This window comes from Aethalodelphis obliquidens, unplaced genomic scaffold (assembly GCF_003676395.1).
Source record: "Aethalodelphis obliquidens isolate GAN/ISIS:26980383/991018 unplaced genomic scaffold, ASM367639v1 scaffold12, whole genome shotgun sequence".
Lineage (NCBI taxonomy): Eukaryota > Metazoa > Chordata > Mammalia > Artiodactyla > Delphinidae > Aethalodelphis > Aethalodelphis obliquidens.
The window spans coordinates 21,492,239-21,508,242 of record NW_020837956.1 but is presented as its reverse complement, the minus strand read 5'-3'; the positions used below and the strand labels follow the sequence as shown (position 1 = coordinate 21,508,242).

Sequence of the window (16,004 nt, the reverse complement as noted above, 5' to 3'; positions counted from 1 at the left end):
CAGCTGTGTTGTTTCTTGAGGTGAGTCACGTGGTCTTTCTGGGCCCCATTTTCTCTATTTGCCAGCCTCAGAGGACCTTGGGAAATATAGGAGCAGTTCACCCTTGGGTTCCCTCCTGTGTCCTCCCAGGGACATGGGGAGTCCAGGAGCCTCCCTGCCTCCACCTCTGTGTGCCTCTGTGGTGTTGGGCTTAACTGCGACTATAGAGGTAAAAGACAGCTATGTCCGTCATGCCCACATTTGCAGACACACAAGAGCCCCGAGTGAGGGCCACCCTCTTACATGGGGAGCAGAGAGGGACCAGCGGAATCGCTGTGACCAGAGGGGCCCAGCTTCTACCGCTTCTCTGCTTGGCCTCGACCTAGGACACAGCGATGGTGGCGACTGTGCAGGGCTACACAGTGTCTGCTCCCCGGGCCAAGTCCCGAGGTGCGCGTAAGCTCTGAGGGCCAGTGAAGGAAAACCCCGCACACACGCACGCAGTCATCGTGAGCGGCCCTGCTTCGGAAACACGCCTGGCTGCATGAGCCACCCAGACGGAAGCGGAGCTCCTGGCACAGAGCAGAGGAGGGTTTTGTGTTTGGGATGTAATTCATTCCCTGGGCCCGTCCTGCCTCCTCAATAATTTCTGATGATTCTTATGTAACAGTAGTGTTGACGAGACCCACCTGTGGGGACTCAATTGCCAGGTCTAGCAGTCACGGCCCCCCACCTTATTCCCAGCCCTGCGCTAGCGCCAGAGGCGCAGGGCGAGGTGAGAAGGGCTCACAGTCAAGCGGGACTCTTGAGAGCACGTCTAAGGTCATCCCGCCACCCCTGCCACGCTCCAGTTCATCTCGGGGACAGGGAGGCTGTGCAGAAGAGATGCGAGCAATTAAAGGGCTGAAGGGTGGAGTAAGAGAACAGGACCAGCGTCCCCAGGGTGTGTACGGGCACGTGCGGTGCAGGGCGGTGGATGGAGGGACACGCAAAGGGTCATTTGATCTAGCCGAGTCATTTTCCATCCTGAGGATGGAGGGTCAGAGCGTGTGTAAAGGGGATTAATGGCAGCAGGAAGGACGTAGGTGACTGATAAAGAGACATTTAGGACAAGGTTCTTAGTGCAAATGGATTTATTGGGAAAACCTATGAATTTTCCTTTGGCGTCCTTAAAAAATTAGGTTCTGTTATATCCATTCGACTAAAATTATCACAACGTGGCTTTCTCAACATTTCTTTCCAGATTCTATTATTGATTAAATTCTTGAAAGATTGGAGAAGAGAACTCAGGCCACTTCGACATTGGGCCACCGACTCAGGCCCACTGAACACTCCCTTTCAGAGCGGCCCTGAAAGTTCTGGGTTGGAATCCCATACTTAGGAGTGTCCACCATCAGAATAAAACTGAAAGGAGATGGGGAGTGCAGTTCCTTCTCCAGCCCCTGAGCAAAAGGCTGCCACTCGTTTTACAGAAGGTTATTTACACCCTCTTATCTGACCCTGTCCGTTTGGGTGAAGGAAGTTTCCCTGAGAAGATAAAGTTCTTCCCCTGCTTCTTGTTTGCTGGGCACAGATGCCGGGGCAAGATATTGCTGAGGAATCTAAAGGGCTCGTGGAAGATGGCAGAGCCCGTGACTGAGCCAGATAGGGGGGCTCCATCCTGTAGCCTCCTGCACTTTTGTCCTCCGTCAAGGTCTGTGGGAGGGGAGCGGAGGGGAGAGGAGGGACCGGGTGACCTAGGAGCCCAGCTCCTCTGGGCAGCAGGGCTGACAGCAAACACGAGGTCCCCAAACAGTAGAAGACGGTGCGTGCAAGAGAAAATCTGTGATCTCTCAAAGCCACTGTATTTTTCTGTTAAGTGTTTACAAATGTATAATGAACATTTAAAAATAACAGAAGGAACTTAAAATCCTTGCTCCGTTGAATTCTCCAACTGCCTTCATTTTTCTATCTCCCCTCCGATGTCTTTACCTGAGCCGATCCTCTGCTGCTTTCTCTGGCGGGTACACCATACACTTTTCGTCTATGTTGTTAGATAGGCTTCAGTTATCATTGAAGTAGCTGCCTCTATCAGCCACTGGTACCACTATCACTGTTCCTGAATGGCTAGACACTCTAGTTGTTAGCGTGGCGCCGTGCTATGTCCCATGTCACTGTACCTCTGTGTCCCAGGTAAAGACATGGGGCTTGCCAGGTGACAGAGGGTTTCATTCATTCCCTGCTGGTTTACACGAGAGCCATTTATTTGCCCTTCCTTCCCATTCCTACTCTCCTCCCTGCGGGAAATTTAATCAGGGAGCCGGCCAGCAGCAGGGCAGCAAGGAGGGGGATGCGACATCAAGCTAATAACCGGCTCCTGGTGATCAGGTAGCCGGTGACCCTGTGAGAGCGATTTGGTTGAATCTGGACATCCATGTCCTTGTGTCAGCTCAACCTCCCTGGTGTTCACTTTCCCCTGTAACAGGAGGGGTGGGCTGGGAATCGGTGGTTCCTCTCCCGCAATGGGCCCTCACCTTGAGCACGCGTCAGAATCCCTGGAGGGCTTGATAAAGCACAGGGAGCTGGACCCCACCCCAGAGCTGCGGGCTGGGAATTTGCCATTTCTAACGTGTTCCCAGGTGACGCTGATGCTGCCCGCCCAGGGTCACACTCTGAGGAACACTGAGCTAATGGGCCTTTCTCAGTGGTAGTACCCTAGGATGCTGCCACCCGTGTAAGACTTTTCTGTTCTGGACATCACATTCTTTCCTAGATGGAGCCAGCAGGACAGAAAGATGAGCCATTCAGTGCAAAAGAGAGAAGGCCAGTGAAATGTCCCTCTCAGGTAGGCGAGGACTGGGGGGGGCGGGGGGCCGGGGGGCGGCACCTCCTGCTGAGCTGGGGAGAAAGGCGGGGTCACAAAGCAGGGGGCTTTGCTGCGAAGTGGGTCTTACCTGGTTGAGACATTAGCCCGTTAGAGTCTCGGGTCTGTTCTTCTGGGCCTGGGCACACCTAAGGTTTATACCTGTGGGCCAGGAGAGCTGTTTTAACAGAACTGAGGCCCCTTCCGTGCTTGTAGAGGCATAGGAACAAAGGCACAGCTCACATGGCCCCAAATGCTAAGGATGGGTATCTTAAATATGTGCCTAATATATAGTAGGTGTAGAATTAACGTTGCTGAATAAATTAATGAAAAAATAGCTGAATATAAATGAACAGAATTCTTTTTTATCACTTAATGCTAGTCAGATTTTTGGCTTTATTGATGAATTGGTAAGTTTTTGTTACCAGGCTGTAAGAACTGTATAATTCACCCTCTTTTCCTCTTTGCCTTGGCTCTCAGGAAACTTAAGATTAGGTTCTCTTTTCATGGAAATATACCTACTTTGCCTGTTGGCATGGACCTCGGGTAGAGAGCAAAAGATGCTGACTACCGCAAATGGGAAATTTCAAAATGTTAATGAACTCCTTCAGGGAACTAATGAGCAGTCCAGAGAAGAAAAGCCAGAGAATGTTTCTCTCATCCTTTAAAGGATGGTATGAATGTTTCAGATTGGCCAAAGGCATTGCTGGGTGATAAAAGTTGATGATTACAGGATACGGATTTCTGGATCGTGGTTACAACGCATTGCCTTTCTCTGCAGGAGAATCCCTATCTGTTCACCTACAGGAACAGCAACTATCCGCCCAGGTTGCAGAAATCCCAGGCGAAGTTTGAGGTACGGAGAGGTTTTTCTGTGATTGACAAACATGCAGATGAACCAGGGGCCGTACCTTGCTGAGTCTTTTGAAGCTTCCAGGGCAGTTCTTTGTGTCCTGGACCCCATGGGTAGGTTGGAGAAGAGTGAAGGAGCACATGTGTGGCTGTCCCCTTGGTGCTTGAAGCAGGGCTGCCCTCCAGCTCCGTCTTTAAAACGGCCTCAGCAACCAGCATCCCATGGCTTCACGGGGTGTGTTGGGGGGCTCAGCACTACCTGTTCCCCGTCTATTTTGATGCGAGACAAGAATTTCAGGCCCTCCCCCAAATCTCTGACAAGTCTTTTAAAACTCATCTGGGCCCTTAATCTGAAGAGAAAGTCCAGAAAAGGCAGGGAAATGGGGTGAAGTCTGAAAGCTGTCAGCATGGAGACGGGAAGGCCTCAGCTGTTGGCCACACCTTAGGGGCCCGCCTCACACATGTCTTGCTTATGACTTATCTCATGAGTCTCTTTCTGATACTTCCTGTCAAGATTAGATAGGGCACTCCACACTCCTCTGAGGATGCAAGAAACACTTGAAGGTTGTCTCCTTCTCAGAGGACTGGGGACCAATATGGGTTGAGACGAATTTGGTGGTGGTCCCAGCACCGCCCCTGCCTCCCTATTGGATAAAAGGGGGTGCGATTTACTCCCAGGGGTGTAGGCAAAGCTGATGGCCTGGGCCTGCACCACAAAGCCCAAGAGATACGGCGTAAAAGACTTGATGTATCAGCTTGTCCCGTGCTTTCTAACTAATATCACAGCAGTAAGGATACATCTGAGAGGCACCATGCTGCCGCGATTTGAGAGAGCTGGCTCGGGGTTCAAATCCAGACTCTTGCACTTACTGGCTCTGTGTCAGGGGGACTTAACCTCTCTGTGCCTTAGTTTTTCAAATCTGGGAAATGGTGATAGGTCATAGTGCTACCTAATAGAGCTATTAAATTGTAATAAGTTATCAAGTATAAGGCACACATAACAGTATCTGGCATGCCATGAGTTTTATAGTAGAGGGAGCAATGCATATCTTCAGGATACGTTTACTGAATACCAGCTGTGTACCATTAGGATGCACGCTCCATGGGGGCAGTGACTCAGAGCAGGTACCTAGTCACTATTAGCCGAATAACCAAATGGGTGGGCAGGTGGGTGGACGGGGACCAGGCATAGGAGATACAAACACAAATGCGTTGCTTGTCCCAAGGAACTCAGTCTAGTGGAGTCAACCAGCAGTGATGGCACAATGTAAAGAGTGCCGTAAGGTTTCCACGGGGTATTCTGGGAACACAGTGGAAGAACAAATGACAGGCAGGAGAGAGTTGAGAAGGCTTCCCCAAGAGTACCCAAGACCTCAGCCTGAGGATGACAAAAGTCAAGCCAGGTGGGTGGGAGTGAGGGAAACAGAGGGAGGGAAAGGGAAAGAAAGAGCAGACGTAGGTGTTCGGACAAAGATGTGGAGGGACAGAGAGTCAGGTGGATGGTGTGGAACGTCGGGGGCTTCCTACCCCGTGCTGAGGAGGGTGGACTTTATGCTGATGTTAGTACAGAGTGGAAATATGCTTATTCAACCAACAAGTGTTTATTGAGCATCTACTGTGCAGCCTTCTAGGCTCTGGACATACAAGAAGCAAAATGGATGAAAATTCCTGCTTTCACTGAGAATTTGGGCAAGGGAGTGATTTTTATATTGAGAGAGAAAGAGTCCTCTGAATGGATTCAGAAGGCTGGGGAGGAAGCCCACAGGCCGGCAGCAGTGATGATGGTGAACAGGGCCATGTTCCAGGAAGAAGGGACAAGGCCTGAACTTAGCCTGAGGCTGAGGGACTAGGGAAGGGGGGCCGGCTTGGGAACATCTGGAAAGGGTGTTGTGGACGCTCAGATGTGAGTGTTGAAGGAGAGGGAGAAATCCTACATGATGCTTAGGTTTCTGTACTAAGTGATATCTTCCAAAATAGAGGCCCACTTCTCACCCAGTTTCTTAGGTTGCAAGATCCATTTCTTCTTATTTCTCCATGTGTCTCATTTTAGGTGAGAGATGGAACGGAAATCAGGTGTCCTGACAAGGATCCCTCTGACACGATTCCCACATCAGGTACACGGCTTGAGTCAAGTGATTTTTAAAGTCATCTGAGGTCTAAAACCATCAATGTAAGAGCAGCCTTAAGGTGACAGGGCTTTCTACACAATCTGAGATACACCTGAGAAGTTTTCAAGGCCATACAGCTCTGTATGTATACTTGTAAGTTCATGCCTGTGTTTGATTATTCTTTAACTAAAATATGATAACATTATCGAAAGCATTTATTGAGCATTAACTGTGTGCCAGGCCATGCTCTGCAAAGGGCCCAGTGTCAGGTGAGTGAGCTGATGTCATTGTCCCCGCTGGGAAGCCTCGATGAGGTGAACTTATTCTCTGAAACATAAAACTACCTTTAAGCAGGAAGCAAAAATAACCAGTCCAAGCTCCCGGTCAGAGCCATATGCAGAGTGCACTCAAACACTGGAAAGCCATCTTACAAACGTGCCATTTTCACTACTTCTCTGTGTTTCCAAGATGACTGGTGCTGGGCCATGAGGCTCATGGAACATTCTAGGCAGAGACCTTCCCAAAGAGGGGCTGCCTAAGGGCTGAAACTTTTCCTCCAGGTGAGCCAACCTCTGAGTGATGGCTCTGTGCACGTGATCATGGGAGGTCACGGGAGAGCCGTGTGGTGGCCCACGTGACTCACAACCTCAACCCAGGAGCGTTTCTGCAACAATGCGATAGGTTCTCATGCTTGGTCCTGGAGGGTGACTCATTTGTTCATTGATTCGTTCACTTGTTCACTCATCTATTAGATGATTGTTGAATGCCTCTTATGTGCCTGCCAGGATGGAAAGCGAAGTTTGAAGATGTCGCAGCGTGCAAATCTTTGTAGTCACATTGTCTCCTTTTGCTGAGTATTAGTAGAACAGGTTTAAGTGTCAGCCCGCCCTTCATGTCTGTCTTAGCTCTACACGCTCAAATCTAGTCAAATGATGGGCAAGTAAGTTAAAAATCTTCTCACCAAAACTTCGGTGTGTAACTGGTTCTTGACTAAGTTGCAGAATAATAGAATAGGTGACAAAAGTCTTACAGATCTTCCCTGGTGGCGCAGTGGTTGAGAGTCCGCCTGCCGATGCAGGGGACATGGGTTCGTGCCCCGGTCTGGGAAGATCCCACATGCCGTGGAGTGGCTGGGCCCGTGAGCCATGGCCGCTGATCCTGCGTGTCTGGAGCCTGTGCTCCGCAACAGGAGAAGCCACAACAATGAGAGGCCCGCGTATCGCAAAAAAAAAAAAGAAAAAAGGAAAAAAAAAGAATCCCCCTGCCAATGCAGGGGACACGGGTTCGAGTCCTGGTCCAGGAAGATCCCACATGCCACAGACCAACTAAGCCCGTGTGCCACAACTACTGAGCCTGCGCTCTAGAGCCTGTGAGCCTGTGTGCCACAGCTACTGAAGCCCGTGTGCCTAGAGCCTGTGCTTCAAAACAAGAGAAGCCACCGCAATGAGAAGCCCACACACCTCAACTAGAGAAGGCCCGCACGTAGCAACAAAGACCCAATGCAGCCAAAAAATAAATAAATAAGGTAAAAGTCTTTTAAAAAAAGGTCTTACACACACACACTTAGTCTTTAGACTTTTTCCCCTGTACTTAGTGACAGCCCCTTCATATTGGTTAGTTTACTAGCAAAACTTCAGTAGCAGAAACAAATTGTTAGCTTCCTATGTAGGCCCTCCAACAGCAAAACCTCAAAGATGTATGTATGTATAGAGAGAAGAAGGGGGGAATTTGAATGTTTTAATAGCCATACTCTTTACAGTGAAATGATATCCATCCTCTTTTAATCTTATCATTCTGAAAGGATGATGTGTAAAGATTTTGCAATCTGTCTAGATTATGTTCCCATCATGACAGTGATAACCAACCAATCCATCAGAGCATATCTGAACATCTGAAAGCCAAATAAAATGTGAATCTCTTCTTTATTCCTTGACCCTGAAGATTATCTTGTTTATTGGCACTTGAATATATAAGCACAAGAAATCTCAAGACCTTGAGATCTTAGATACTCTGGTGACAGAAGCTGTTTGGATAAGCAGATGGATAGATTTATGCCTCCTTGATCTAACCGAGTGGGCCTGGGACCAAAACATTAGCATTGGCCAACTGGGTGGCAGCCCCCACGGGCTAACGTTGGGCCTGCGACTCTGAGTCCCCCTGAAAAGTGTCTTTAGAAAAATGGCAACAACTAACTGGACAAAAACAAAAAACACATTTCATTACTGCGCTTGATCTATGATTGGACATTTTAATCATACTTGCGGCTGTCAGGGTGGGAAAAAGACTTAGCACAGGGTCACGTTATTATTACCCTTGATGATCGTTGTACTGGTGAGGTCATTCAGTCTTCTGGAGATCGTGTTGGCAATTTCTAATTGAGATGAAGGCCTCTGATACGTACTTGTAAGAGCAGATCATCTTATCTTTACAACCGCAGTGACTCAGCACATGTTAGGGGCCTGATGAATGGTTGGTGAACTCATCTTAATTATGGAGTATTCCTACTTCCGCAAATCAGAAATTCCCAGAGTTGAAAACGATCTTAAAAACCAAGTGGACCAAAATGCCTTCCGTTAAGACAACTTTTCACTAAGACTCTCTTATAAAATAACTGTTTTATCTTCAGAGTTGTTTTCAAAAATCTTCTTTGTAGTCCCCTTTTCTAGTGTCTCTCTCAAACCAACCCACAGCTACACCTAAAGTGATAATTTCAAAATAAGATACTGCCGCTGTCAACAGGTCCCAGCCCCTGGCAGCCCGGGTGCCCCACCCTCACACCATTCAGAGCCCACAGGTGATGAACCTCTTCTACTGATCTATGGGGCTTGGGATGGGATATATAGAGCTGATGTAAGTAATTGTTATTACCAATCGCTATTTGGTAGCATGAATAAATGAATGCACACGTGCGTGCTTCCAATTTTTCCCTTCTGGTCAGTGCATACATGCAATTTACTGCGTGCTACCTCCTGTGAACTTTATAACTTCATAAGTACTTACATCATTTTATATTACTTCATGGCCCTGTCCCTAACATAGTTGGGATAACTAAGAATAACATGCTGGGCCTGGTAGATGACTTAAGGTTTTCCCAGTGAGAAAAGGAGTAGCATTTTGTAAACAGAAGAGCCAGAGGGCACATGGCTCATTGCCTGTCCATTGAAGCTGGCTATCTTGAAGTCAAGCTGCTCATTCCTTGCAGAGGGGAAAATTCATAGTATTTGAAAATAGGAGTCCACCAAGCTAATTCTATGCCACTGTCACCAGTAGTATCAATTAGAACAGTTCATTTATTTTAAGCTATTGATTCCTTTCTAAGTCCCTGATGTCATTTATTTTACCCATTTGGCTAAAATGAGCTATTCAAGCGCTGATATGAAAAATGCCCAGGTTACAGGCACTGGGTGACCACTAGGAGTTTCACTTCATTGTGAATCAGCTGTGTACTGTCCAGTGTACGTCCTGAAACCGTCTCTATAGTCACCACCTGCTCATGAGTCTTGTGGCCTAACCTAGCCTGTGACTAGGAAGTAGTGACGCGCCACAGGGAATATAACAGCCTGCCTGTCCCCTCAGCGTGACCAGCCTACTGGACAAGTTCAAACTCACCCTCAAGACACTCAGATGAATGTATTTCCCTTCCCTGCAGTTTCCACCATTTAAAGCATTGAGAGCTGTAGTCTCTGACACAGAGCCTCTTCCTTGCCTTTAATTCAACTGAACACATTTCTTGAGCTCCTACTGTGTGCGAGGCACATATTTCTTCACATAAACTTATGCCAACGCACTTCAAAGACAGAAACAAGGCCCAACCTGTGCCAGCAGTTTACCACCATTGCAGAAGTCCTTATATAAGTCCCTAAAATCTGAGAGCAAAAGGGTTGGGCAGCCCTAGCTGACAGTCGAGAGAAAGTTGGTTTTTCAGGTTATGGCCCCAGGTTTAAGCTGTTGGGTTACACAAGACAAAACTCCCAAGCGTCAAGTCTTTTTCCTGCTGTTCCTTTTCATGTCCAACGGGCAGTTTCCCCTTTCTCTACTCTAGTCAACCATTTTCTGTCTATTCATGATCTTTTATCTTAGTTTGGATGGCCTTCTGATAAGAGGCCCCTTCTGTAAAAATCTTGATGAGTGAATGATGTGTTTATCAACTGCTTTCAAGGTGGTGGACAGTTTGTACCAGAAAATGTTTAGCTAATCAGCCACACAAATGTAATCTTATCTCTAAAGAGTTCTGTCCCCAAGGAGAGCAATTGCTAAAGTGCTTTGCTGTGGTTCCAGGCTGTGTCTTTATCATATACGATAATATTAACAAAGCTCAAATCAAGGTCTCCAGAATGTCAAACCAATGAAATGTGTGTTGGGTTCTATTTGAATAAGATCCCAGCTGAGTCAAACTCCTCCCATCTAGACTTGGTTCATTTGGTTTATTATCTCTTACAGGCCGTTCCTTACAGAAAACCACCAACAGAAAACCACCCCTCCCAACTTACCCACCAATCTACACGTGTATACACACACGCGTAGATGTGGACATACACGAGTGCGCGCATATATGTGTGTTTCCTTTCTGCCTGCTACAAATTTAGGAGACAGGAATGGCCAGTTTCAGCTGCCCCTTTAGCAAACTGCAATGTGCTTTCAAAGTAAATCTATCCATCTCTTCCACATTTTACTAGCCCCAAAGATGTTCCCTAGCCTTGACACACCAGTTAGTGTTCACAGAATTCACTGTATTACACATCATGGCAACAAGAATACGGTGATTGACTGTCGCCATCAGGAGCTAAAATAAACCGTCTAGAGTTGAAGGGAGGAGGTCTTATTTTCCATTTTGTTGCCTTTTTTACCCAGAGCCTCATTTCTTTGAGAAGAGGTCATTTGAAAGTTCTCAGGCTTGGCCCCGTCGATGTGTGCTAATGTGTGCAGCTGGCTTTGTGATTTGATAATGTTCTTCTAACCACATAGGATTGGGCCCACCCCAGACCTACTAAATCAGAAACTCTGAGGGTGGCAACCAACCATCTGTGTTTTAACAAGCTCTCAGATGATTCTGATGCATGCTCGAATTTGAAGACCACTAATCTCTATATTTTGCATACACACATTCACAGCTATGCATGTGTTACTTTGCATGCTGTCATAGGGAAGAGGCAGGGACTTTTCCTTTTCCAATGAGAGGAAATCCTCAGTGGGAGCAGCAGTTCCACATCTGCAGACAGCATGGAAGTCAGGTAGACAAGACGTCTCCATGGAAGGAGGCAAGACCTAGAGACCTCTTTGAACATTGATCCCACTGACTGTTAACACAGCTTCCCATGCAGGTGTGATTATACACCATGATTTGGATGTTGATGAGTGAAGCAGGCTATATGTAGCCTGCTGGTGTCGAAAGCATCTTGTTCTCTGTGTTTTACTGCCCTCGTTATAGAGCTACTTGGTAAAGAAGGGCTGTCGAGAGAGCCTCCTGGCAGACAGATTTCAGTTTATCCATCTTAAGCAGTGGTCCACTGAAATGATGGGTTTCTTTCCCCACTGAAGTAGTGGGTCACCCCGTGGTACAAATGCTCTATTAGGCTTCTTCCAAGGCTGAAAGCTAATTGACAAGTTACTGTAACATCGCGCCGCTAGAGACCATGAAAGGCACATCTGAGGAAAGATGGAGCTGTGTCAAAGTTGGAGTGACTATGGGAGGAGGTGCCCTGGGGGAGTGGGAGGTGAACTTGTGATTTGAGGGGACAGAGCCACATATGGCAGAAGGAATTTAAGTGTGATTCCCAAAATGCACTTGGATTCAAGTCCGTATGTATATAAGGTAAAGGGGTAGATAGATATAGGACAGGCGTATATATGCAAGTAAATATATATATGTATATGTATGTGTGTATGTGTGTGTATATATGTGTAATATTCATGTTAAGCTCCTAACTTGTTAGCCAGGCATAAAAGGCCTTTGGCCCTAACATACATTTCCAATGTTATTTTTTTTTTAATTGAAGTATAGTTGATTTACAGTGTTGTGTTAATTTCTGCTATACAGCAAAGTGATTCAGTTATACATATATATATATATCTCGATACATTCTTTTTTTAATATTCTTTTCCATTATGGTTTATCATAAGTTATTGAATGGTCCTCTGTGCTATACAGTAGGACATTTTTGTTTATCCATTCCATATATTGTATAATAGCTTACATCTGCTAACCCCCAACCTCCCACTCCATCCCTCCCCAACCCCGCCCCCTTGGCAACCACAAGTCTGTTCTCTAATGTCCATGAGTCTGTTTCTGTTTCGTAGATAGGTTCATTGGTGTCATATTCTAGATTCCACATATAAGTGATATCATATGGTATTTGTCTTTCTCTTTCTGAATTACTTCACTTAGTATGATAATCTCTGGTTGCATCCATGTTGCTGCAAATGGCATTATTTCATTCTTTTTTATGGCTGAGTAGTATTCCATTGTATATATGTACCACATCTTTATCCATTCATCTATTGAAGGACACTTAGTTTGTTTCCATGTCTTGGCTATTGTGAATAGTGCTGCTATGAACATGGGGGTGCATGTATCTTTTCAAATTAGAGTTTTGCCTGGATATATGCCCAGGAGTGGGATTGCTGGATCATATGGTAATTGTATTTTTTGTTTTCTGAGGAACCTCCATACTGTTTTCCATAGTGGCTACACCAACTTACATTCCCACCATATGTATAGGAGGGTTCCCTTTTCTCCACATCCTCTCCAGCATTTGTTATTTATAGACTTTTTAATGGTGGCCGTTCTGACCGGTGTGAGTTGGTACCTCATTGTACCATTTGATTTTGCATTTCTCTAATAATTAGCGATGTTGAGCATCTTTTCATGTGCCTATTGGCCATTTGTATTTCTTCTTTTGAGAAATGTCTATTTATGTCTTATGCCCATTTTTTCGACTGGGTTGTTTGTTTTGTTGTTGTTGAGTTGTATGAACTGTTTGTATATTGTATATTTTGGAAATTAAGTCCTTGTTGGATGCGTCGTTTGCAAATATTTTCTCCCATTCTGTAGGTTGTTTTTTCATTTTGTTTATGGTTCCAGTGTTATTTCTTGATAGTCTCCTTCCCATGCCCTTCACTTAAGTCAAACTGTACAACTATCCGTTCTTTATGGACGTCACACGATTTACCACACCGCATCCTTATCTCATCATATCCTGAGTTCAGACATGACCTTCTCCATGTAGCCTGCTCTAAACTCTCCTCCCCCACCACACACACACCTCTGAGGGTAAATCATCCCTCCAGCTCCTGAACCTCTTATCACTGTATTACCTCCCATAGTATTCATCAGCCTATAAGTTATTATAACTATGGATGTTTCTCATTCCCTGCTTATCCTGCGAGCTTCCTGAGCACATTCTCCATTTCTGACCACGGTTTTGTCCCCAGGGCCCCCAGCCACTGCTCGGTGGCCAATATGTTTGTCATACAAGTAAGTAGCTGCTTAGCCACATCATAGCACATGCCTAAACTCAAGAGATAAAATAGTAGCAGGCTATGGAAAACAGTTTGGGGTTTCCTCAGAAAGCTAAACATAGGATTATCCTATGGCCCACCAAGTTCCACTCCTTGGTATATACCCAAAATAATTCAAAACAGGCATTCAAATAAAGACTTGTATATGAATGTTCATAGCAGCACTATATACAGTACCCAAAAGATGGGGCCAACCCAAATGTCCATCAACAGATGAAGGAATAGGAAAATGTGGTATATCCACACAATGGAGTATTAGTCAGCCATAAGAAAGAATGAAGTACTGGCACCTGCTACAACATGGGTGAACCTTGAAAATATTAGGCAAAGTGGAGGAAGCCAGACACACAGGTCACATTTTATGATTCCATTTACGTGAAATATCCAGTATAGGTAAATCCATAGAGAGGAAGCAGATAGTGGTTGCCATGGGCTGGTGGGAGTGAGGAATGACTGCTTAGTGCGTACAGGTCTCTTCTGGGGGTGATGAAAACGTTTTGGAACTAGATAGAGGTCATGGTTGGACAATATTGAGAATGTACGAAGTGCCACTGAATTGTGGACTTTAAAATGGTTCCTTTTATGTGATGTGAACGTCACCTTGATAGTGGTTGTCATAGTGTTTTTAAAAAACAGTAGTATAAAGGCATTTCCCTTTTCCCTTCATAAAAACCGAGCTGATTTTTTTCTAATAAGATGGTATAATATTTTATCCCAACTATCAACAGATCCTAGAATGGATGAAGTATGGGTTTCACCTCCACCACAATCCCCTCCTTACTCCAAGATCATGTCGCCAGGGGCTGTTTCACGCCCTGAGAGTCACTGCCCACCTGTGGCGTCAGGTTCACCCAACACCAGCAGACACCTCTCCGAAAGTGGGGCCACCTTCCAGCTCCCGAGCCCTGTGTCCAGGCGCCCCACGGAGGAGACTGGCAGTCAGGCTCCACGGCTGCTACTGCTGAGGTTTAGGACAAGGATGGCCTTTTAATATCTTTGTCCAAGCTGAATTGTTCTACTTTGTCTCAGTTTTCCTGGAAGACGCTCCTTTGTTTTCAGAGGAGACAAGAAGCCCACCTTCTGTTCATCTTTGTTTTCAGTTCACAGGCTGAAGCTGGCTGACATCAAGGTCATCGGAGCCCTGGGTGATTCGCTCACGGTGAGTTACTGACAGTGGAAGGAAGGGGCAGGAGAGGAGACAATCTTGGTCAATAGGAGAATCTCACTCCTGGACCTTGAGCGTTGCCGTCTCTGGTCCCAACCTCAGTCCCTCCCCACCTCCATGCCCACCCTGGAATCCAGCATTCCCTGGCCCATCGTGTTTTCTCACCTCCATTCTAACCTCATCCTTCCTCTCCTAACATGGGAATGAAGGAGAGAGCAGGAAGTGGGGGGACCCCAGAAGGAGCCCCTGAAATGAAAGTAACCTAGCCCAAACCGCACAGCCTGTCGGTGGTGGGGTGTAGGGCCCCTTCAAAGACCCGGTGCTTTGTTTTGTCCATGTAGGAAAGCGAAGGGAAGGTCCCAAGGGCAATGGGATGATGGGACAGGAACGAGTACTAATGGGGGAGGGGTGAGAAAACCGGGGTCAGTGGAAAAGACAGAGGTACTAACGATGACCCAGACTACGTCTGCAGGTGGCTGTGGTGACCTCCCAGGCCCAGCAAAAAGCTATCCAGAAAAAGCAGAATCAGGTCCTTAGAGAGCCAGGGTAGGGGGGCTCTGAAGCTCTCGAACTTCAGGTCCACAGTGACTCATTACAGAGGAGTCCAGCTGCTGTTCTCTGGATCAGTAGAATCGAGGGCCTCCAGCTGAATTTTCCCCCAAATACCAGCTGACACCTTTCATGTCTGTGGCCTCTTCACATTGATATGATCTCACTCAATATCCTCAACGAAATCCTGGGCCATATGACTCTCCTCAAACTGAAACCAACAAAGGAGGTGAAGCCGGTTGAAGCGAAGTGAGTACCGCAGCCAATAGCTTGTAACTGCTGGGTGAGGACAGGACTCCCAGGTCCTGATTCTGAGGCCAGAATTCTTTCCCTGCCCTGTAGCCGTCTCCTCCACGACCCCTCAGGTACTCTTCACCCCGAAGGCCCTATGGCTCCTAACCTTCTGGGAAGGACAGGCAGCACTGCTCATCCCAGCCACTTCCTGCTGGGTGTGGCCTGACGCAGCTGGAAATGCCCTGGCCGTCCAGTGGTTAGGACTCAGCGCTTTCACCACTGTGGCCCAGGTTCTGTCCCTGGTCGGGGAACTAAGATCCCAGAAGCCGAGGCGTGGCCAAAAAAAAAAAAAAACAACAAAAAACAGAATCAGCCCAGCTGTTCAGGACTACCTGGGGAGGCAGCAAGGCTCCTCTCCCGGAGGCCAGCCTTCCCCACAGGCTGCCTGGGAGGCTAGCCCTTGGCATGACCTTTGGAATGGCTCTGCTGGGAAATAACGTGCTTTAGGCAACGGACGTGCACCTGCAGAGTGTGTCAGGGTGTGGTTTTAAAAGACCCCGCTCTTTCTTTAGCTGAGGAATAGGTACGTGGTGTTTCGTTTTAATTTTTCCAGTTGTACATATGTGAGACCTATTCACATCAAAGGATTACAGGATACTTCCCTTTCTGATACAGTTCACGACTTTTAAAAAATGAGGAAAATGGGGCCCTGAAATGTGTCCTCTGGAAAAGTGTACACTGCAGTATAATTTTCAGA

At 46.7% G+C, this 16,004-nt stretch overlaps 1 protein-coding gene across 9 annotated transcripts in view; it reads left to right on the top strand.

Annotated features, from left to right (window-relative positions):
• The window catches only part of PLB1 (phospholipase B1), a 178,542-nt gene that overhangs the window by 97,587 nt on the left and 64,951 nt on the right, over nt 1-16,004 (top strand). For all 9 annotated transcript variants that reach the window (XR_003434109.1, XM_027113504.1, XM_027113503.1 and 6 more), the window contains 4 exons: nt 2,732-2,803; nt 3,603-3,677; nt 5,724-5,787; nt 14,400-14,458. Coding sequence is in view for 8 of the 9 variants with exons in the window: in XM_027113504.1 (XP_026969305.1) it covers nt 2,732-2,803; nt 3,603-3,677; nt 5,724-5,787; nt 14,400-14,458 (270 nt within the window). In the remaining variant the exon portion in view is untranslated. The remainder of the gene's footprint in view (nt 1-2,731; nt 2,804-3,602; nt 3,678-5,723; nt 5,788-14,399; nt 14,459-16,004) is intronic.